Raw genomic sequence first — 23487 nt, forward strand, 5'->3', positions numbered from 1 at the left:
CTGAGGTTGGTTGGCAGACAAACCAAAGGTCAGGTCATCTTTCACTGTTTGATAGTCTAGCTTTGCAAGGGTTTTCCGGCATCTCTCCAAAAAAAAGCCTACGATGCAGTGTCTGGGCCTTTAAATGATATTCTTAATCAACAGGCAAGGAGTTTACACCAGCATCGTGCTTCAGACGTAAATAAGAATATCACAAAAAAAAAAATCTATCAGTGAATCTGTGTTGTTCTCACCAAGAAATAAGACAGTGGGCAGTGTGACCAAAGACAAGGGCGATGACGAGTCTGCGGCACAAATCTTTGCTTCTTCGGTTGGTAGGGACACATCTCATTCCTCACTCAGTACAGTTGTTAAGTCCTCGGTCCACAATCCAGATTAGATCCAGATCAAACTTTGTCAAGTGATAGTGAGTGCCAGTCTGCATCTCACTTTGAAATATAAGAGTGATTGGGGCATGTTTGATTAAGGTATAATGTAAAATATACATTAAATGGGGTTTTCAATGTTAAATTTAAATGGCCACAAAATCTGTAATCTGGATTAGATCTGGATCAAACTTGGTTGGTTTATTAAAGGATATCGTCCTACATAATGTTCTCAAATATGAAAGAAATTTGATGTTTTTTTGACAGTTGTGAATTTTAGAAAATGTGTTCAGACCGGGATTTTTCCTGACTTTGACCATGAAAATGGAATCAGTTCTTGTCTATCAAGATAATGATTCTTCAGTAAAAAAAAAAAAATCATAACAATATATTAAAAATTGTGGGTTCCAGGCTGTTGACAAGAAACAAACAAACATGGCGGAGGTCAAAACAGATCAGATCTTGGGTTGAGCATTTGGCAAACTCGGTAAAATTTCATATTTTCTTTTTAAAGATCAATCAATCTATCAATTTTTTTATATAGCGCCAAATCACAACAAACAGTTGCCCCAAGGCGCTTTATATTGTAAGGCAAGGCCATACAATAATTATGTAAAACCCCAACGGTCAAAACGACCCCCTGTGAGCAAGCACTTGGCTACAGTGGGAAGGAAAAACTCCCTTTTAACAGGAAGAAACCTCCAGCAGAACCAGGCTCAGGGAGGGGCAGTCTTCTGCTGGGACTGGTTGGGGCTGAGGGAGAGAACCAGGAAAAAGACATGCTGTGGAGGGGAGCAGAGATCGATCACTAATGATTAAATGCAGAGTGGTGCATACAGAGCAAAAAGAGAAAGAAACAGTGCATCATGGGAACCCCCCAGCAGTCTACGTCTATAGCAGCATAACTAAGGGATGGTTCAGGGTCACCTGATCCAGCCCTAACTATAAGCTTTAGCAAAAAGGAAAGTTTTAAGCCTAATCTTAAAAGTAGAGATGCACAAAAAGTTTCAGGCTCCCTCATATTTGGTGGAATAATGCCATTTGAAATTTTCAAACATTCCTCTTCAAGCAAAAATCAAATACATTTGTCTTATTTCTTCCAAAATACTATTTGATTACCATGTTATAAACTTTTCAGATACATTAAGTGGGCTTAACAATTTTGCAGTCTGCAAAGCTGCACTATTGTTCACATTCAAATGATGTACAGGATGTTGGGCTGTCATTGAGGAAACAGCTGGACTGACTGAAATTATTGTCGTTACACATTTGGTCTTGTTCATTGTTTTGAACATGTATACTTTAAAATATTCTCAAATTTTGCAGTTTGGTTACTGCATTTTATTGACTATTGCTGTATGCTGATTGTTTTGCTGACATCACATCCTTTAGTCTTACAGGATGCTGTGTGGTTTGATTTGAGTGGGTGTATTTATGCAATGTCAGTATTACTGGTGTATCTTAGATTTTGGCGATTGCAAGGAACTACTGCACCTTTCTGCAGTTGCTGTGTGTAGGGTCAGGTTTAGACTTGAATTGAAGTGATGTAGAGCTACTATCAAAAGGTCTTTATTTTCCCCTTGCTATTGTTGATTGATCTGTAGAGCAGGGATGTAGTTTATTAATTTGTTGTTATAAATTGGTTTCTGTTCTATTTTATTGCAGTGATCAGTTATTTTATTCATCTTCATAGGGGTTTTTACTCTCTACTAAGGAGTAGTAGACAAAGATATTGGAATGCAGGGTTCTAATATGTGACATTTTTCTCGGGATGTTAATCAAAGCTCTACTGAACACATAATTATTTCTTGCATGTCATTTATTTTTGTGATACATAATGTTGGATTTTTGCTGGTATTTTCAATTCATTTTTGCTGATAACTGTTGATATGATATATAACCAGTGGTATTTTTTTCTATAATTTCATTGAAGAAAACAAATTTCTCCTGTAATGTTGACCTACATTTTATTAAAAATAAATGCTTGCTTAACTGAAAATTGCTTCTCCTGCAGTAGATTCTCTTTTGTATAACTGGATACAAAACTGTGAAAATAGTCATTATCTGTAAATTAATACAGCAATTTTTTATTATTTTAGGTGTTACACAAATGGTAAATTATTTATGTGTGTGTGTGTGTGTATATATATATATATATATATATATATATATATATATATATATATATATATATATATATATATATATATATATATATATATATATATATTCTTTTTAACATAAGAATTATTCATTGGTGAAATTCTGAACATTGAACTCAGTGAGTCAAAACTTTTTCTCAGAATGGAAACTAACCACACCTTACTTTTTATGGGTCAGGTTCAAAACTTCTCGATTGCTCCCCTCGTGTGTGTGTGTGTGTGTGTGTGTGTGTGTGTGTGTGTGTGTGTGTGTGTGTGTGTGTGTGTATACATATATATATATATATATATATATACACACACACACACACACACAGTGGTGGGCACGGCTGACCAAAAAGTTCTCTTCGATAACAGATAATAACTAACTGAAAGGTTATCTTTTATAAAGCTAAACCGATAAACCACCCCAAATTTTATCGGAAGCTACAGCTAACCGATAACTTCCAGTATTGTCTCCGGTAGACTTCCAACAACTAACAAGCTGATTTTGAGTTTTAACAGCACGATCGCTTCTGGTAGCATCAAAGTCGATCACAGACCTAAACAATGAGTCAGCATTTCTGTCTTTGAGCGCCCTGACCCCTGCTGAAAGCTCTTGTTTATTACATAGCTTCCAGCAGTGAAGCAGTTGTGAGGAGCAGTGAAGCTCAACTCTGTACGCAATAACAGCGTCGCTTTGAGGCGGAGGTCTTGGAAAATAAAGCAGTGCTGACTTATGGTTTGGTTTATAAATAAAATTAATTCCGATAGAATAACTCCATTAATGTCATTTCTGTCATTTGTACAAAGTTAAAATATAACATATCTTTTAATGTTGAATAATGCACTAATTCTGAAGTTTTGTAACAAACACAGACAGATGCCAAAGGGATTATGGGTAGAATGTGTCTCTTTTGTAAAATATGCCATTTTTTATTTATAAAAAAAACCAGGCATTTTCAAAAAAAAAAAAAAAAAAAAAGTTGTAATTAGATAACCGTCTGATATAAATAGAACACATCTACTGGTGCCCAGATGCTCAGTACTTAAGCTGGGCTTACACTGTGCGAGTTTTGGCCCTTTTTCAGCTGATTTTTCATTCGTGCAAGAATTTTTTGGATCGCTCCGAGTTTCAGCTTAATCGCGCGTCCTGCATTGTGTAGTATACATGCAGTAACTAGCTGCGTTTAACCTCTCATGACCACCTCCCAATCGGCAGTCGTATGGTCAGATGAAACTCAAACCTGTTTGATATTCTGGTCAGCCGTCATGAGGGTATCCTGCTGCTGAAGCGCTACAAGCGTCCAGCCTCTCGCACTGTGCATGTACAAACATCGACACAGAATTGGAGAGAGCATAAACAGTGATCATCTCTTTAGCAGAGCAGCTTCTGTGTCCCCCCCCCCCAACTCATGTAAAGTCTTGTATTGTTTTTTTTTTTTAACTTTGATGTCTCCCATTGAGAGTTTTTTAAAAATAAAAAATGTAAATAAAGTTTGAAAAGAAAAAGCTTTTGTTTACGTTTTGCTTCTGGAAACAAGAGTCCGACGTGTGGTTTTTGAATATATAATGTGAGCAGTCAGATCGCATCATGAGCTCTGAACTTTAACACCGCGCAGTTTTGTCCTACAGTTTGAGCTAGAGCTGACTGAAAATATTGTACAGTGTCTGCCCAGCTTTGGGGCAAATACTGCCATGAACACTACTGGCCAGTAGATGGCAGTAGAGACGGAAAAAACTTTCCAAAACAAAATTCCAGATAATCCGTGTCTGATACTGTGTGGAATTCAATAAATGCAAACTGAATTTCAGACATCTTATATATTACTCTGGAACAAAGACGACAGACAGTATTTGACATAAGCAGGACTCTAAATAGCAAACAGGAATTGATTGCAATGATTCCAATTGAAAATAATAGAGAAGCAGCCTGAGCTTCTTCTGGCATTTTTACATAAAACAAACACAATAACGTCTATAAACCCAGAGAATATATTCACGAGAGTTTTAGGCACAATATACAAAGAGTTTAATGCTGTTGTCTGTGTGGAGCCTGATCATTGTGTCTCAAATGCATTTCTTATGTTGTGAATGTACCGACATTACCCATAATGCCCCTGGAGAGAGCATGTCCACACTAAAGCCTTCAAAATTAGTGCATTACTTTAAAACTAAAACATATATCTGATATTTTCACTTTATAAAACTTCAGATGTGACGTTAATTTAAATAACTTGTCCGAAATTAGTTTGGTTAAAATTTAAAACTGTATGCCTCTGGATGACTTGGGTGATATTGCCAGCATATTAGTATGGGTCAAAAGAAATGAGCATTTTTCTTTTCTGTGACCAGTTCTCCTTTGTCTGCAGAGGATAGAGCGGTTTCTTCTAGAACCAGCTCTCCTCTGTTTATGGAGGATAGAGCATTTTTTTCTAGAATCAGCTCTCCTCTGTTTACAGAGGATAGAACTGTGCATCTACTACAAAACAATTAACAGGTAGGTATTCAACTGATTTTAAATTTTTTAAGTGTTTGTAACTAATCACCTTTGTTTAGCACATCTGCAAAAATACGTTAGCGGTCTAAAAATTATTGGACCAAAACTTATCAGAAGATGATTAGTCCGATAATGGTTTTCAAAGTTATCTGAAAAGCTAATCCGATGATGAAAACATTATCTTAGATAATTAGCGGTTAGCGGATTAGTGGAACTGTGGCCACCGCTGTGTGTGTGTGTATGTATGTATGTATGTATGTATATATATATATATATATATATATATATACATGTATATATATGTATATGTGTGTGTGTGTGTGTGTGACTCGTACAACAACTCACAATTCAATTCTGATTCTCGGGGTGACGATTCGATTCAGAATCAGTTTTCGGTTCAAAGAGCTCTGAGAAATAGTTATATTACTTAAAAATGTTTGTTTATGAAAATACAGCTTTACAAGGTTAATCAAGTGATTCTAGATGTAAATTTACTTTTCTGCTTTGCTCGTTCAGAGTTGGCTGGCAGTTTAGCGAAGCGCTGGTCAGAGACCGCTGCTCCACTTCTTTTAGCTCCGGATGATGGCGTAGCATGTGGGCTTGTAGGTTTCAAGTGTTTCCGAAGTACTTGACTTTCATTTTGCAGATTTTGCACACTGCATAAGTCATGTCAAGCTCCTCCTTACGCAGCAAATAATAAAATCCAAAATGCGCCCAAACATTTGCCTTCAGCAAAGACGGTGCTGGCTGAATTAGCTCTTCGTCCACCATGCTAAGCTACAGCCACTGAACTCTGCATCTCACGAGTGTTTGAAGCACGCCCCACCTCCACCACCACCCCCTCGCGGGGACGCTGTAGTACGGAAGCTGTTGCCTGACAAACAGTATACGCAGCGAGTAAGAAACAAATGTTTAAAAAAAATGCTTTTTAAAAATTGATCTTGGACATTTTGGAACCATTCAGAATCGTAATAATAAGAATCGGAATTCGGACATGAATTGATTTTTTTTTTTTTTCTCCAACATCCCTAATATATATATATATATATATATATATATATAATCTTCTATGTTATAATAGCCAAGTAGCATCTGTGTGCATGTATCACGGAGAACTGGGAAGAGCTGACATTTGCCGTTTGGTATGCTTATGTATTTTGGATCATGGATGAGCGCTGCAAAAAACATAAAGCTGATAAGACTAATATTTGTGGGGAAAGTAGCTAACAACAGTGAAAAATGGACATTGTACTGCAATGTACCATGGGAGTTTGGGGTTTTAAATGTTAGTGTGGTTCATGTTGGTTCAACAGTGTTGTTAGTGTTATTGATTTGTTGTGTTTTGTAGTTCAATTGGTTTAGTCAGTTTAGTTAAGTGTCATGTTGCTGTTACCATGAGTGAAAAGTGTAGTACATTTGATGTCTTCCACCACCACCGTGTTTGTGGGTGCCTAAAAATAGAATGCAGAAAAGACAAAAAGATCTGTGTGCGCACTTGTGTGTGTAAGTTTGATCACGGACAAACTGGCATTTGCCATTTGGTATGCTTATGTATTTTGGGTCAAGGATGAACACCGCCAAAACGCAATGTTGATGGGACTAATATTTTTGTCGAAACAATGATATTAGCTAACACCACTGAACAATGAATGTTGATAATTACATTCTGGCATACATACATACTCGCACAGGGTGGTAAATCATCTATACATTACTACCATCGACATTAACACTTGTCCGATTGTCCGGGACAAGTGTAAAATATGATCGGACTAGAAATATCTCTAAATCGTTGTCCGACCGGACACGTTGTTTTCTCATCTACAAATTGTCTCGCACCTCGCAAGAAAGCGTCTTCGGTTTTTCCTGCCACTCTCCATGGAACGGACAATCGGAAAACATGATATCACAGGGTTCTCTCCAGACAATGGAACAACAGCGCCATGCCATCAGTGTTCTGACAGCGCCGTCACACTCTGCACTGCTATCAAGTAGTTTTTAAATCCAACCAGGCTGTTTGTGCAGAGAGAGCTGTAGTAGTCATCCCACCAGGGTCAGTTAGTTTCAGCAGCTTGCGTACTGGCACACAAAACACAGTAACCACCCAATACAAAAAATACATAGAAAATAAGTTAGCCAAATAAATAAATAAATAAATAAAATACCATGGTATACAGTGTCATCACAACCATTTAATATATATATATATATATATATATATATATATATATATATATAAACCCTACCAAGAGTTTAAGAGACGAATAGCAGAGGGAATAAAAGATTTTAACCGGTTCGTCCTGCAGACGGGTGACACATAGCGACGACCTGAAGGCAACAGGGAAAATTCACCTGCCAGCATGTGACCAAGAGAAGACAAAATACAATTTGCTTTCCTCAAAATTTGCTGGTCACAAAAACTGGTTAGATCCCTAAATTTCACTCCAGTGATCTTTGAAAATATTTTTTATAATACTGTACATGCTGTTTTTATCTTTCAGTGCGAGGCTGGGAAACCAGCAGATGAAAGAGAAACACAGGAGACTTTCAATAAAAGACTGATAAAAATGACATAATAACAGGGCTGACAGAGAAAGAGTTCAGTTTGCGGAAGAGATTGACTCTCTGTTGCCCTCGCTTCACAATATCTGCAGTATTCACATCAAATTTCAGCTTCTCATCAAAAAAGGTGCCTAGGTATTTATATGCAGGAACTCTTTCCACAGCTTTGCCATGAATGATGCTGTCTGTAGCTAAACTTTTATTATGTCTAAAATCAATTATGAGCTCCTGCGTTTTAGACACATTTAGGTCTAAATAGTTTGTCACACCATGAGACAAAATCATCAAGGGCCTCCCCGTGTCCTGATTCAGCTCCCTGAAGAAGGGACAGCAGAGCAATATCGTCAGAAAACCTGACTAGGTAGCTACCTTGCCTAACACTTCTGCATTCATCTGTGTATAAAATTAAAAAGTAGGGGGGAAAGGACACAGCCCTGTGGTGAACCGGTGGACAAAGCTAAAGAGTCTGAAACACAACCGTTTACAAAAACCCTCTGCTTCCTGTTAGTTAAAAAATCTGACAACCATAAAACAATCCGATGGGGCAATTAAAAATCTGATTCAGAAAGTTTTTCATCCAGGATTCATCTTTAAAAGAGCAGACTTACTCCTTTACTTCTTCCAGAATTATTTTTTCATTTTCTTTTTATTATTGTTGTTTATGCACCAGTGACAACAGATCAAATTACTTGTATGTGAGAACTTAACTTGCCAATAAATTTGATTCTGATTTGACAATCAAATCAGTCCAGATTTAGCTCTTGTTCAAACAAGACAATTAGGGGTTATATTGGGCTTTTTTTTAATAAGTATGCAATTCCACTCAAAAATGTTGAGGGGGGGGGGGGGGGGGGAAGCTAAACTGTCAACATGACAGTAAAAACTCTACCTGGACTCTTACTGAATTAAAGGTACAGTGTGTCATTTTTAAAGAGAGCAAATGTTATGTCCATCAAATATTAATGTGTTTTTAAACTTTTCAATGTTATTTATTTACTTAACATAGACAGAAAAATACAAAAAAGAACTTTGATATTACAACATAAGTGCAAATTTTTTGTTTATTATTCTTGCTTTCAATGCATCTAAAACCAGTCAAAATGACTCGCAATGCACGCTGCCTTTGGGCGATAATTGGCAACAGCACCGCTATACTAAACATTTCTGGGGAGAACCCTGTATCATGTTTGCACAAGACCACTGTATGGAGTGTGCGTTCGTAGCATCTTCTTACAAGATGCTGTGGCAGGAAACATTAGATAACGAACATCACATCAATGCCTTTTGAAGAATATATTGAACAGAATGTCTTTTCTAAAACCTCAGAACCCGGGCCAGATACCAGGGAAAGTGCCAGTCAAACACAAAGCATAAAACCCGCAAGTGGATAACCTTCAAAGAAGAGGTATGAAGAGAAAGGAAGAGAGAGGACGTTTGTGAGTAGCTGGACACAGAATTATCCATGACTGGGGCACAAGGAAGTGGACAACACAATATACTGCCATGTCTGTCGGGATTTTCCTTCAATTGCGGACCAGTACGTCATTTTTAAATGTTGAAATAAAAGAATTTGATTTGCTTTATCAAAAAACATACTGGCAAATGATCGTGCATTGAACAGAGATGAATTCAGAAAACACACAGGAGAGAAGCAGATGCATATTGGCATTTACCAATTATTTTAATTTTTTCCCTAATTATGAACAATCGCAGGAGAGAAACATACTGAGCTATGTCTTGGTTAACAGATTAAAAGGCTAGAGGCTATGCATGCAATATGTAATAAAATGTATTTTTTTGGAAATTCAATTTTGCCACCCACACAGGAGAGAAGCAATTTATGAAAAAGTGTAATTTCAGTACTTCCACAGTAGCATGCCCCCAGACACCCCAAGCGGCTGCACCGCGACGTGCGGAACTCCTCCGCACGTCTGTCTTAATGTGCCGAAAAAGTGCTGATGTCCACGCCTATTCACAATTCCTGTGCTAGTCAGATGACATACCAGATCAAGACAGCGTCTAGTTTAAAAATGAACGGCACATTTCACTGTTACAGGAGTTTTTGTCATGGAAAGAGAAGCGGCTCCACCGCGCGTTGCAAAGCAACGGCGTGATGAAGCCTCATGGGACATGTTCTGGCATGTCCAGCTCATGCACAATCACAATCGGATATTCACACGACTGGAAAGCAATCGGAATCCGTCTGAAATCCACCTGAAAGCCGTCCTGTGAGACCAAAACCGAGGTGGTTTTGTCCCGTGTAATGAACGGCTCCGTGGCGCGTCCCTCCGCTTTTCTTTCCATGAAAAAAACTCCTGTAACGGTGGAATGTGCCGAAAAAGTGCTGATGTCCACATCTTCTGCCTTTTTGTGAAAGTCAGACGAGGTCCCAGATCAACAAAGCTTTCACATTGGAAATGATCTGGTTGTTCCAGCGGGGTGTCAGCCTGTCGATGGGGGCTGGGAGCGCGCCGCGCTCTCAGGAGTTGTGGGCAGTCATTAACCGGCAGTAACACTCCGTAATCTGTTTAATCCCCCTGAAAGCCATATTAATTTTTCGAACGGTGTCCACCTGGAGGTCTCTCACAGTTTCTGGAAAAAAATTGACGCATCAAAGCTCCAAATCGTTCAGACATTTATTCACAATAAAAATCCGCCGAGAGGGGTGGACCACACCTCACTCAAAGCCTGCTCACAGGCGAATGACGCAACCAACAGGCATGAAACAACTCACGCATGCGCACAAAGGTTCAAGCTTGTCTGACGCAATCACACGTGATTCAAATCCATATGTTTTTTTTTTAAAAATAATAAGGTCGGATACTTTTCTAATAGACCTCGTATATCATATAATTGTAAATATGTTAAATACATGGATGACACAAGTAAGTGAAAACACTTATTTCCATTGTGGTCCATTTGTCAAATTACATAACAGAAGTAATAATTAAATAAAATAAATAAATAATAAAATAATAATAGTGTGTATGTGACAAGAACAATTTAGAAATTCAGTTTGACAGTAAATTAACATTGAAAAATTACATAATTAACAGGAAATAAAAGGGTTGCGTTCTTCTAAAACTGTTGAGGTCTAAGGTTGTAAAAACATACTGGACTCACATATCATTCCAACTCATTATAGAAACGTTACGTAATTTATTATCACCCTTGAAAAATGTCAGCTACCTATTTTATAAACACTAACTAATATAGAACCTGTGGGGAAGATGCTCATTTTTAATAAATTGGCAGCAATAAAAATTTCAAAAATCCTTTTGCCAAGTATTCATTACTGGCAGCGTGTTAGAGTGTGTGTGTGTGTGTGTGTGTGTGTGTGTGTGTGTGTGTGTGTGTGTGTGTGTGTGTGTGTGTGTGTGTGTGTATGTGTGTGTGTATGTGTATGTATGTGTGTGTGTATGTGTATGTATGTGTGTGTGTGTGTGTGTGTGTATGTATGTGTGTGTGTATGTGTGTGTGTGTGTGTATGTATGTGTGTGTGTATGTGTGTGTGTGTGTGTATGTATGTGTGTGTGTATGTGTGTGTGTGTGTATGTGTGTGTATGTGTGTGTGTGTGTGTGTGTATGTATGTGTGTGTGTGTGTGTGTGTGTGTGTGTGTATGTATGTGTGTGTGTGTGTGTGTGTGTGTGTGTATGTGTGTGTGTGTGTGTGTGTGTGTGTGTGTATATATATATATATATATATAATTTTTTTTTTTTTTTTCAAAAACCTGACAGAAGATTTGGGCATGAAAAGAGTTGCAGCAAAATTCATGCCGATGGCTTCAGCACGAAGCTGCTGACGGAGTAAAAGCGCCACCGTGTTGAATTCTCACAGGACATGCTGGACTCCGAAAAATGATGCCCACCTCTTCCACCATTCGGAAGATTCAGACTTCTTTCGGTGGCTTTTCAGTCGTGTGACTATCCGAGAAATTGTGTACGAGGTGAGCATGTCACATGTCCTGTGAGACTTCAACATGGAGGCGCTTTTGCTCCGTCGGCAGCTTCGTGCCGAAGCCATCGGCATGAATTTCGCTGCAACTCTTTTCATGGCAAAATCTTCTGTCACAGTGGAATGTGCCGAAAAAGTGCTGATGTCCACCTCTTGCACAATTTCTCGGATAGTCACACGACGGTCCCACATCACCACAGCGTTCACTTTGGAAATGATCTGGTCATTTCAGCATGTTGATGGCCGACCGGAGCGCGGCTCGCTCTCCACCGTTGTGCAGGTGTCTTTAAACCGGTTGTACCACTCCTTAATCTGTGTGATGCCCAGAGGATCGTCACCAAAAGCCGTCTGAATAATCCGAATGGTTTCCACCTGACTGTCGCCCAGTTTCTGGCAAAATTTGATGCAGTCGCGCTGCTCCAGTTGTTCACACAACAAACACCTTCGTTCACACAAAGGCTGCTTACAAGCAAATGACGCAATCGACAAGCGTGAAAAAATTCACGCATGCGCACGAAGGTTCAAGGTTGGCTCATGCAAGCACACGTGATTCAAATCCATCAGGTTTTTGAAAAAATAAAAAGGTCTGATACTTTTCTAACAGACCTCATATATAGTGTAGATGGCTGATTTGAGGGGGAATCTGTGGGGTTCATTTTTGGCATTGTGTATTAACGTGTACTGCTGCTTACAAAAGTATTTAAATGTGTGGCTGCTTTCTCTTCAGCATGTGTTTTAAGTAAGGCCATCCACTTTGCAAAAAAAAAAAAAAAATGAGGTGTTGTGTCTACAACAAACAGTGTATTTTCCTTTAGACATCCAAGTTTGTGAGCAGAATTTGGTTTCCTAGTCTTCTGTTTTTAACGTCATTGTGAAAGATCAGTATTAGTTTGGATAACATGGTGGTCTCATTTACATTCTCAGGAATGGCAGCCACCATTTGCCTGTGATGTAGACAACCTGAAATTCACACCACGGATACAAAGGCTTAATGAGTTGGAGGTATGTATATTTGTTTTTGTTCAAGACAATATTCAATAATGTTCGACACTGATCAAATGCACTCATAAGGCCATCAGTGTAAATGGGTTATTCCAGAATTTAAACTGGCAGTTTTAAAAGTGTTTGTCTTGACTTTGTTTCACCCCCTTTCCCCCCCTTCTTTTTCTTGTTCCTCCTCTTCTTTTTAGGCTCAGACCAGAGTAAAACTTAACTTTTTGGACCAAATAGCAAAATTCTGGGAGCTTCAAGGCTGCACTCTGAAAATCCCTCATGTGGAAAGAAAGATTTTAGATTTGTATCAGTTGAATACGGTATCTCCAAGTTTTGTCTTGTTTTTGATTATCTAATCTAAAATTACAAAATATTTCATTTTAAATCTTAAGCAGTCATGGCTGCATCTATTCCATTTATTTACACAGTGTTAAAGCAAATTTTGGATTCAATCCTTATAAAAACCTGAATGTGTGCTTTCTCTCTTTCTAAGCTTGTAAATGAAGAGGGAGGGTTTGATGCAGTCTGCAGAGAGCGACGTTGGACTAAGATATCTGTCAAGATGGGCTTTGCTCCAGGCAAGGCTGTTGGCTCTCATCTGCGGGCCCACTATGAGAGGATCTTATACCCATATAACCTGTTCCAGACAGGAGCCAATCTTCCCGTATGTTCTCATTTGTATTACTCATCCCACTCACAGCATTTGTCGGTCTTGTGTGTGTGTGTGTGTGTGTGTGTGTGTGTGTGTGTGTGTGTGTGTGTGTGTGTGTGTGTGTGTGTGTGTGTGTGTGTGTGTGTGTGTGTTTTTCTTTCTTCATTGAATTCCTGAACTGTTTTTTATAGGAGGTTAAGATTGAGGGAAAGCTGGTTAATTCTGCAAAAAGTAATTGAATTGTTTGCTAAAGCTTTGAATGATCATGTGTCATTTGTTCTGTTTGTCAACAAATTTGAGGGAATTTGTTGCTCAGAAAGGGTCAAAATGGTGAAATTTTGTGACGTTTGAAGTCTGTGATATTTTGCAATTGAGTGGCCCAGTCACACAGCACTTAACGAAGGGCAACAAAGCCCTAACGAAACAAGAAATCTGGACTTTTGTTGACTTTTGTTGGCATCGTTTAACCTTCACGCAGCTTCGTTCCTGCAGCTGGCGCTTCATCAGGATTTTTAAACTGTTGAAAAATTTGAATGAAGGGCAACGAAAATCTCAATTCGTCCGTGTTTCGTTTTGCTGTCGTTCTTGATGTTTTTTAATCATTTATTTAGTGTAACGTTATTATTCAGTTTGACTTAGTTTGACCAGCTGAATGTTTTCACACAGTGCAGAAGCCGGTTTGTGAGCGCTGGAGCTGCTGTGGTGTTCATGTACCATCGGAAATAACAGGGCAAACTCGGCCTGTTTGCTTGGATTTTTTTTTATCTGGGTGGGGGGTCAGCTTCAATGGGCTCAGGCACCTTATATAGGCCAGAATTAATCTTTTGTGTGGATACATACTTATTTTGCCACAAGCAACTGCTGAATTTGAAACAACAAAAGTTGTGTAATTTGTGACGGTACTTGAATGCAGCATTAGCGGCAGCAGCAATTGCTGCGTGTGCTTATTATTTTTATTAAATATAACAATATGAGTGTAGGAATGACAATCCAGTCCTTCTGTACATGTGGCAACAGGTAGATAATTCAAATGATTATATAAAGAGCTGTTCTGGAAGGCAAAATTCACGTTGTGGCTCAGCTGCAGCTGGTTGAAATAACCGCACATGAGTCAATGCACGTTCACACGCACTGATCAGTTTACTGCTTTGATATATTCAGTCATCTTTACACTTATATTTATTCCCTGTTTTGACAGTTTTCTGTTATAAATCAATATATGTGGCTTAGAACATAATACAGCGATAAAGCAGTGACCACGGCACACCAGAGGCTTTTTTTTTTTTTAAATTGGAGCAAGATGGAGCGCCCAGCATGTCGTCAGACAGTGAGGATTCTGATGATGGAGATGATCCCTCTTTTGTTCTGGATGAGGAACCAAAGCAGGTGGTCCACCGACATGCACACAGATCTCCACAGCTTCTGTTTGCAGTTTCTCCACGACTCAGGCGCTATGAGCTCCATCCCAGCGTCGAGTCCGGAACTCAGAGAAGCAGGCACACACTGCTCCAGTTGTAGCTCCAGGCGCTTTTCATTTAAAGCGTCAAGATCATTAGCTTCAGTTTTGTTAAGTTCCTCTTTCGTCCCTTTTGCACTCTTGGTTCACAGGCTGTTCGGTGATAAAGCTCTTTCGTCCACCTTTTCTCAACGAATTGTGACTTTTTTACTTTTTCCCTTCATTCAGGAATTGCCGTGTGACTGGGCTGTAAGTTTGTGGACTGTCCGTGTGAGCAGATAAGCAGCCTGCATGCAAATTTTGAGCTGCTTGGTGTGTGTGTAACAGCTGAGATAACTGGCTGCAGAAGCCTTCACGGGTTTATATATACACAGATATTGCAATCACTTAGCTTCACATGTAATGGAAATAATGTGGTTACATTAACAGGCCTTGTATTTGTAATTTGCCGATTTGCAGTTTTGAACCAGTTAGTTCAGTATTTGACTACTTGTACTTAATTAATTTAGCTATTGTCTCTGCAGAAAGCCACCTTGACCCATGACACTAAAGATAAAGAATACACGCCTCATGACCTTCCTCAGCGCCAGTCTGTCCAGCCACAGGACACCTGCAGCATAGCTCGCCGAGCAAAACGAACGAGATATGAAGTAAGTCTGTGCGCTTTGTTCTTAGCTTTTGCCTCATGAATCATGATGAGTATGATTTGTGTTTGATATAGTACAGATATGTATACCACAGATCATTGTTGCTGCTCTGCCGTTTGAGACCAACATTTTAGCAATGACCCAACATTTTAGGTTTTACTTTTAAATTATGTGATATAACAAAAGAAAAGCCAACCTAAGTCCAGATTGTGACAGTATGCATTATGAGGATAAAGCAACATATTTGTAGCACTGCTTATCTGGTTCTATTTATGTTATTTTCTTGGGAATCCAGTGAAACAGTGTTTGTTCTCTTTTTGTCATTGAACAGAGAAGTTATGTTAAAAGCAAAACCGAAGAACTTTGTAAGAATTGTCCCAATCTCAGGAGGAGAAGGGGAACATATGTTGCCAAACCAGAGCCTGGTATGTACAGATACTGATTATTCAGGGTTTTTTTTTTTTTCCTTTAATTATTTTAAAGGAAAATGTCAGTGAATCAAACCTAAATCTCTATTTAAATTTCATTCATTTCTTTTAGTGAGAATGGCAGGTATTCAGGTGAAGCAGGAGCCCTTAAAGCACGAAGATTCACCGGGTTATGAAGAAGCTGTATTGAATATAAAAGAAAATACAACTCTGAGCAAAGTAAGTATGTCATTTTGTATTGAAGGTATGGTTGACATGTTAGACCTGGGGCGAGCATTCATGTGTCATGAAGGGCCAAGACACTGCAGTTTTCCCTTTCTGGCAATCACCTCAACAGGTGATTTCTTTGATGATGTTTCCCTGTCACTTAGGTGAGGTACAGACTGGGTTGCAGTAAAATGGTATTTTGTAGGATTTATGGTTGTGAATAGGGGTGGGTATTGATAAGATTTTATCGATATCGATACCTCTTGTGAATTTCCTGTGTACTAAAAGTAGGTTTTACAGGTTTTCTATGTCAACAACATTTTAAAATGGTCACTGGATCCTTGATCTCTGGACATAAATAAAAATGAATAAAATCTGTAGTTTTTGTCAAAAGCATTTCCTTTCACACATTTTGTTATGAATGTCTCTCCATATCTCTGAGCTCAGCTGGTTGCTGCACGTCAGTGCAGGACATCTCATTTTGGGAGGAAAAAAAAACATTTTGATCGATTGCAGTTTGTTTGTATTACAACATTTGGAAAGAGGTGTCATTTTGATTTAATTTCTCGCTGAAGTTATTAATTTCGACTTGACTCTAGCGACTCGGCAGAGAGCAGCACAGTGTTTGGAGCTGTGTGAACAAAACGGAGGACGATTCGCGTTTCTTTCTTGCAACAAGTCCCAGTTAGTAACTTTAATCCGCACAAAAGTGACTCACGATTGACATATTCAGGGATGAAAGTGGTGAAAAATATGGTTTGACCAAAACAAATTGTCATTAAATTTACATAAAACAGGGGTGAAGTGGAGGTGTAAGAGTCACTAGGTGTTCACAGGCAATGGTTATTTTATTTCTATATGTATTTATTTATTTTTCATTGTTAGTTGGTTTTATCTTTTCTGTTGTTTTGTTTCATTAGGTTCTTTTTGTCTCTTTCTCTAAAATTGTAGCATTATTAGTTATTATGAGTTATTATTACTATTGTTGTTGTTGCTGCTATTATTACTAATATATGAATAAAAATAAATTTAAAAAAATTACAATTTGACTCTTACAACAATGGACACTATTATTATTATGATACAGAAAACAGTTGCACACAAAAGTGCTGAAATGCAAACAGCTTAATGGTAACTTTAACATTGAAAATGCCATAGACATGCCAACGGGTTGTCTTTGGCAATGTCTATAGCACGCATGTCGTCGTGCTGATCCCACCCGCTGTGTTCCCAGCTGGACACCGTTCTTTGTTCTACTGGCTGCCACGCACTCTGCGCTGGACGCTGTGTATATAAAATAATTATTTTGTGTCAGATTTTCTCTGCAAATTGGCCAGTGAAAATGGCTGTAATCACTTCCTGAATCACACAGGACCGCTCCAGCTTCAGCCATTCGTGCACGCACGCTTAACAAGCTGCAGAAAGCATTTTGAGCTGTCGAAAAAGGTAATTATTTGTCATGTTTTCATTGTCATGGCTTGGTAAAACAGTTGTTTTTTCCTTCTTGTGTGCAACTGTTAAATATGTTTATAACAGGTTTAACTTGTTATAATCGCTCAGACGAGCTGCGCTCTGATGCGATCCACTGATGTCACCACTCGCTCTGTTCACTTCTTTACTCCACTTGACGAGCTGCACATCATGTTGGCGATTAGATCACGCCATGTAGCACGACATTTATGCGTGAAAGTTTTTTTTTTTTTTTACATTTCAGAATTCTCTGTGCGCAATAGCATGTACCGGCACACCTCTGGTGTCCTGTCTGCACCAGTTGAAGATGAGTTTACGCTCCAGCACGACACAGGTCGTGCTAGTGTGTGAGTCAAAGGCACACTCATGTCAGTGGGCCTCTAGCAGCTGTCTGTGGGTCCACTTGATGCACGATTCCATCAAGTGAAATTTTCACGTTTCATTTGTTGTGTTCGCACTTTTATCAGCTATCGGTATCTTTCTGAGATTAGATCCAGTTAATCTACAGTTACCGAGGAAATATCATTTTTAAAGGCCGGGTAACGCCACACTAATGAAGGACAACGAAACCCAAACGAAAAAAGACATCTGGATTTTCGTGGCATCCTTTAACTTTCATACAGCTTCGTTCCTGCAGTTGGCACTTCGTCGGGATTTGTAAACTGTCGAAAAATTTGAACGAAGGCCGCCAAAAACCTCAAGTCGTCTGTATTTCGTTTTGCTGTTATTCTTTTTTTTTATAATGCAAATATTGAGTTTTTTGTTTTATAAAATACACAACAAATATATATGCCACACCAACCTTTTTAAATCTACTTTACAGTTAGCCAGTTGGTAAAAGCAGACCATGTACAATCATACTGATGCATTTTACATAGGAGGCTGTATGTCACTTTCTCATAAGATGCCAGTTTAACCATAGTTGTCAGCCATTTATCATAAGGAGGAGGGTTCTTTTTCATCCAGTGTCTTAATAGAATCCTTTTAGCTGTAGTCAGAGCCAGAACAAGCCACCTCTTATCAAAAAGTGAAAAGTGTGAGTCTGGGAGTTCTACTGTGGAGCCTAAAACTGCAAGTCTGGCAGTAATGTTAAACCTTCTTTTCAATACTTCGAAAATGACTTCCATAATGTTCTTCCACCAATCTTGAAGAGCAGGGCAGGTCCAGAGAATATGTGGGATAGATGCTCCCTCCTCATTACATCTCCAGCATGTGTCTTTAGGAATCAGGTTCCATTATGAAGTTGCTGAGGGTTTCTATGCCACCTATGAATGATTTTTAATTGAATAAACTTGTTGCTCATTTCTTTATACATTGTCTTTAAATTTTGTAAACATGAGTGCCAGTCATTTTCAGATATGTCCAAGGCCAAGTCTTCAGTCCAGTGTTTTTTAACCTTTGATAATGGTTCGCCCAATTGAATAAGTAACATTTTGTATATGTTAGAGGTAATACCTTTGCCATTGGTCAACTTACAAAGCAAGATTTCCACAGAGCTGCCCGAAGGACAGCTGAGAGGGCTTCCCAGCCATTTGGACAATGAACTACGTAATTGGACATATCTCCAAAATTGATTGCTTGGCAAATTATACCTATCAACAACCTCATCAAAGCTCAGATAGTTTTTGGTCTTGGCATCAAACAAATGGAATACAAAGGAGATTCCCACTTTATGCCATTGTGGCCAGTTAACTGATTTTCCCCCAATAAGAATTTTTTTTATTATTACATAAAGGAGCTAGTAGTGACTTAAGAAAAACCGCTCTATGTAATTTAATCCAAATTGATTTGGCTGCTGTAATAATGGGATGATCTCTGTGCATTTCTGTTTTGACACCAAATAAAGTCACCCATGGAGATTCACCTCCATTCACATCAGACTCCAGCTGAAACCAGGGAGGTTTATCAGAGGAATTAAAAGTGGGTAACCAAACTCTAAGTTGTTTTACACATAGAGTCCAATAATACCATTTCAAATTAGGTAAGGAAAAACCACCTTTGTCAACACTCACTTGTAACTTTTTTTAAACTCAAACGGTGACGTGATTTACCCCATAAAAAATCCAATATTAAAGCATCTAGCTTTTAAAAAAAAAAGTCTTGAATATACAAAGGAATATTGCTGAGGAGATAGAAAATAACTGGCACTGTCATCATCTTAATAGAGTTAATTTTTCCCCACAAAGACAAGTGAATTTTAGACCATCTACCAAAGTCAGTTCTTATTTTTTCAATCAAGGGACCAGTATTTTAACCATATTATTATAATCAGAAGTAATCTGTATACCCAAATATTTAATACTTTTGGGAGACCAACAGAATCTCCATTTTTTAAATAGAGAGGAGGGGCAGTGTCCAGACATGGGCATAGCTTCAGACTTATCCCAATTTACTTTGTATCCAGACAATAATGTAAAATATTTAATACAATCTAATAAAATGGGAACATGTTTTTCAGGTTTAGTTAGGACCAGCATATCATCTGCATACAAAAGAAGCTTATGATGACTGCTCCCTACATTAATACCATGAATGGCTGTATGACTATGAATTTTTTGAGCCAGAGGTTCAATTGCAATCACAAACAAGCCAGGGCTCAGCGGGCAGCCTTGTCTTGTGGACCTTTGTAACTGAAATAGGCTAGATATAAGTCCGTTAGTTAAGACACAAGCAGAGGGCTTATCATATAAAGTTTTTATCCATGTAATGAAATTGCTCCCAAAGCCAAATTTTCCCAACATCTTAAAAAGGAACTCCCATTCCACGCAATCAAATGCTTTAGCAGCACCCAATGATAAAGCAATAGTCGGTTGTATCGAGTCATATACATGATATTGCAAATTAACTAGTCTCCTAATGTTATCTGAGCCATATCTTTTAGAAATAAATCCAAACTGATCTATATGTATTAATCTACCAATAACTTTTTTTAACCGAGTAGCGAGTACTTTTGCTAGGATTTTTTGGTCGCAATTAAGTAAAGAAATTGGTCGATATCCATTAGGATCTAAAGAATCTTTGCCTTTCTTGTGGATTAGTGTTATAAGTGCAGAATGCATTGATTGTGGTAGTGAACCATTTGAAAAGCTTCATTATAAATATCTGATAACAGAGGACTTAAAATATCTTCAAATGATTTGTAGAAGTCCAAAGGAATACCATCTAAACCTGGTGCCTTGTTCAGTGGCATGCTTTTAATGGCCCGAGAGATCTCCTGTGTATTTAAAGGAGCCTCTAAAAATTCTCTGTCCTGTTCTGTAAGTTGAGGGAGGTTGAGATCTGCAAGAAATGTTTCAAATTTTTGATCATCTAATTTACCTTGGGAAGAATATAAATTATTATAAAAAGTTCTGAATCTATCATTTATCTGTTGAGATGAAGTTGTAACAGTGCCATCTAATTGTCTAACTCCTGGAATGTGGTTCATACTGTTAAGCTGTTTGAGACGGTAAGCTAGGAGGCGGCCTGGCTTTTCACCCATTTCCCAGTATGCCTGTTTAGTTCGGAACAAGGCGTACTCAGCTTTTTTGGTATATAAGGTATTTAAGTTATATTTCACATTTATAATTTTGTTCAAAGTAATCCTGCTCTTAGTTTGGGAATGTAGTGACTCAAGTACCTTGAGTTCTGCTTCTAATGAAATTACTTTTTCGTTAGAGGTCTTTTTCTTGAAAGCCGCATAAGATATTATTCTCCCTCTTAAATAAGCTTTTAGTGCGTCCCACCAGGTACTAATAGATGTCGCCCATTTTGTTTGATTCCTTAAAAAAATTGAATTTCCTCTCGAATGAATTTAGTAAATGATTTGTCCCTAAATAATGACACATTCAGTCGCCACCTATGGCTTTTCTGAGTTTGTGAGAATTTTTTTACTCAAAGAAAAACCGGTGCATGGTCTGAGATTACAGTGTTACCTATACTTGAGTCAGCTGAGTTGTTTACCATCATTTCTGATATTAAAAAATAATCTATCCTTGTATAACCATTATGCACAGGTGAAAAGAAAGAATAATCTCTGCTATCTGGGTGCATCAGTCTCCAGATATCCCGAAGGCCGTTATCAAAACATAACTGCCTGATGGCCATTGCTGACCGGCTTTCTGTATTAGTGCGTGGTTGTGACCGGTCTAAATCCCTGTCCCAAATTTGGTTAAAATCCCCAGCCATAATTATTTGAGCACCATCTGAATCCAAAAGAATTTGTGATAAATTATGAAAAAATTCTGGTCTATCTGAATTTGGCGCATAAATGTTACAAAGAATTACTGGTGTGTCCAGCAATTGTCCTTTGACAACAACATATCTACCATCCTGGTCCCGCAACACTTCAGTTTCAGTAAAGTTAACGGCTTTGTAGATAATGATAGACACCCCTCTACTATTGCTTGTTCCAGTGCTTGAAAACACTTTTCCTATCCAAGAACCTTTAAGCTTAATTGACTCAGATTCGGTTAAATGAGTCTCCTGAATATAAGCTATATCAACTTTAGAGGACTTTAAATATGTCAAAATCTTCTTGGTTGTGGTGGTTGTGGCATAAGATAAACAATACAGTGAAATATAAAAACATGACACACAAAAACAGAACATGAATGCACCCCATAGAACAAGGATGGGGTGAAAAACAAAACAAAAAGCAAGGCAATAGCCATGCTAAAAAAGTGAAAAACCTTGTGCGATCACGGGCCCTCAACTTTGTGACCCCTCGCCAACTAAATATTACCTCCTAGTAAATTCTCATAATCTAACTTAAATAAACAGGGAAAAAAAAAGAGAAAAACAATACTGTAGAGTAAGAGACTACTTACTTATATGAAATGAATGTCATTTTTCTTCTTTTCTTGAGTCGACAAGAATTTGTTTTTCTGAAAATATATAGCTTGATTTTTTTCCCTTATCACAAAAATAAGTAAAATAATAATAAACTGCATTTTAATCATAAGTAAAATATCTTTTATCACCCAAAATAATCTTCCTCCATTTTTTTCAATCACAAAAATAAATTAAATGATTATTTTACTTGTTTTCTTTAACTTCTATGCATTTTTAAATCAAAAGATAAAGATAAAAGATCTTTCCCTATTTTCCATATTTATCCCTTAATTTCATCTCATTTACCCCCCCCCATCTAACGATAAATAAGTGGGTATGTTTTATTATCATTGTAACCCAGTATGAAATAATTATGACAACAACAATAAAACAAACAAATTATCTATTAGTATTGTTTTTTTCCCCTTCAATAATATATAAAAGAAAATATAAGTATGTTAATCAGTTGCTATAAGTCTCCAAAAGTCACGTCAAAATACAAATTATGAGTTCAGCAGATACAACAGGTAGAATGAGTTTCAGCACTTGCATATGAAGAAATTTCAGTTCACTGGTCATTGGTCTTTTGGGAATTTTTTTGCAATAAATTCCGCTGCGTCCCCCGGTGAAGTAAATCTGTGACGAAATCCGTTGTGTTTTATTTCAAGGGTTGCAGGGAAATGAAGAGCATACTCCACCTGCCTCTCTCTCAAAGCAGCTTTAACTTGGTTGAAAGACATGCGGCGGTCCGTTGTTTCCCTCGAGTAGTCGGGAAAAAACATGATTTTAACTCCCTGCCAAATGATCTGACCTCTTTCTCTGGCGACACGGAGTATTTCTTCTTTGTCTCGATAGCGGCACATGTTGACCATCACGGGCCGCGAGCGCTCTCTCTCTCTCCCTGGGCGCACCTTGGCGCACCCACTCGATGTGCGCGCTGTATCTCCAGCTCCCCGAGCGGGTCGCCCAGCATCACTGGAAGCTCGTGCTGCAGGAACTTTATCATGTCATTCCCTTCTTTGGACTCTGGCAGGCCCATCATTTTAATATTACAGCATCTCCCTCTGTTGTCTAAATTTTCCAAATGGGCTCTCACTTTTTCTAGTTCCTCACGAAAAGTCACCAGCTCAGTCTCTGATGGGCCTCTGCTTTCTTCCAGCGCCACCACTCTCTCCTCCATGTCATCCACACGTGATGTCAATGTTCCAAGTTTCGTCTCGATCTCCCCTATTGACGATTTAATATCTTTTGTGTCTTTTTCAATGTTCGCAGTCGAGTCACGTATTGCCTGTATCTGA

The 23487-nt window shown here is 38.3% G+C and overlaps 1 protein-coding gene across 1 annotated transcript in view; it reads left to right on the forward strand.

Moving 5' to 3' along the window:
• Window positions 1-23487, forward strand: part of kdm5ba (lysine (K)-specific demethylase 5Ba) — a 94919-nt gene that overhangs the window by 15772 nt on the left and 55660 nt on the right. Inside the window, exons 2-7 of the mRNA XM_034166848.1 lie at window positions 12449-12526; window positions 12715-12837; window positions 13011-13181; window positions 15150-15275; window positions 15604-15697; window positions 15813-15919. Of these exons, the coding sequence (XP_034022739.1) occupies window positions 12449-12526; window positions 12715-12837; window positions 13011-13181; window positions 15150-15275; window positions 15604-15697; window positions 15813-15919 (699 nt within the window). The remainder of the gene's footprint in view (window positions 1-12448; window positions 12527-12714; window positions 12838-13010; window positions 13182-15149; window positions 15276-15603; window positions 15698-15812; window positions 15920-23487) is intronic.

This window comes from Thalassophryne amazonica, chromosome 3 (assembly GCF_902500255.1).
Source record: "Thalassophryne amazonica chromosome 3, fThaAma1.1, whole genome shotgun sequence".
Classification (NCBI taxonomy): domain Eukaryota; kingdom Metazoa; phylum Chordata; class Actinopteri; order Batrachoidiformes; family Batrachoididae; genus Thalassophryne; species Thalassophryne amazonica.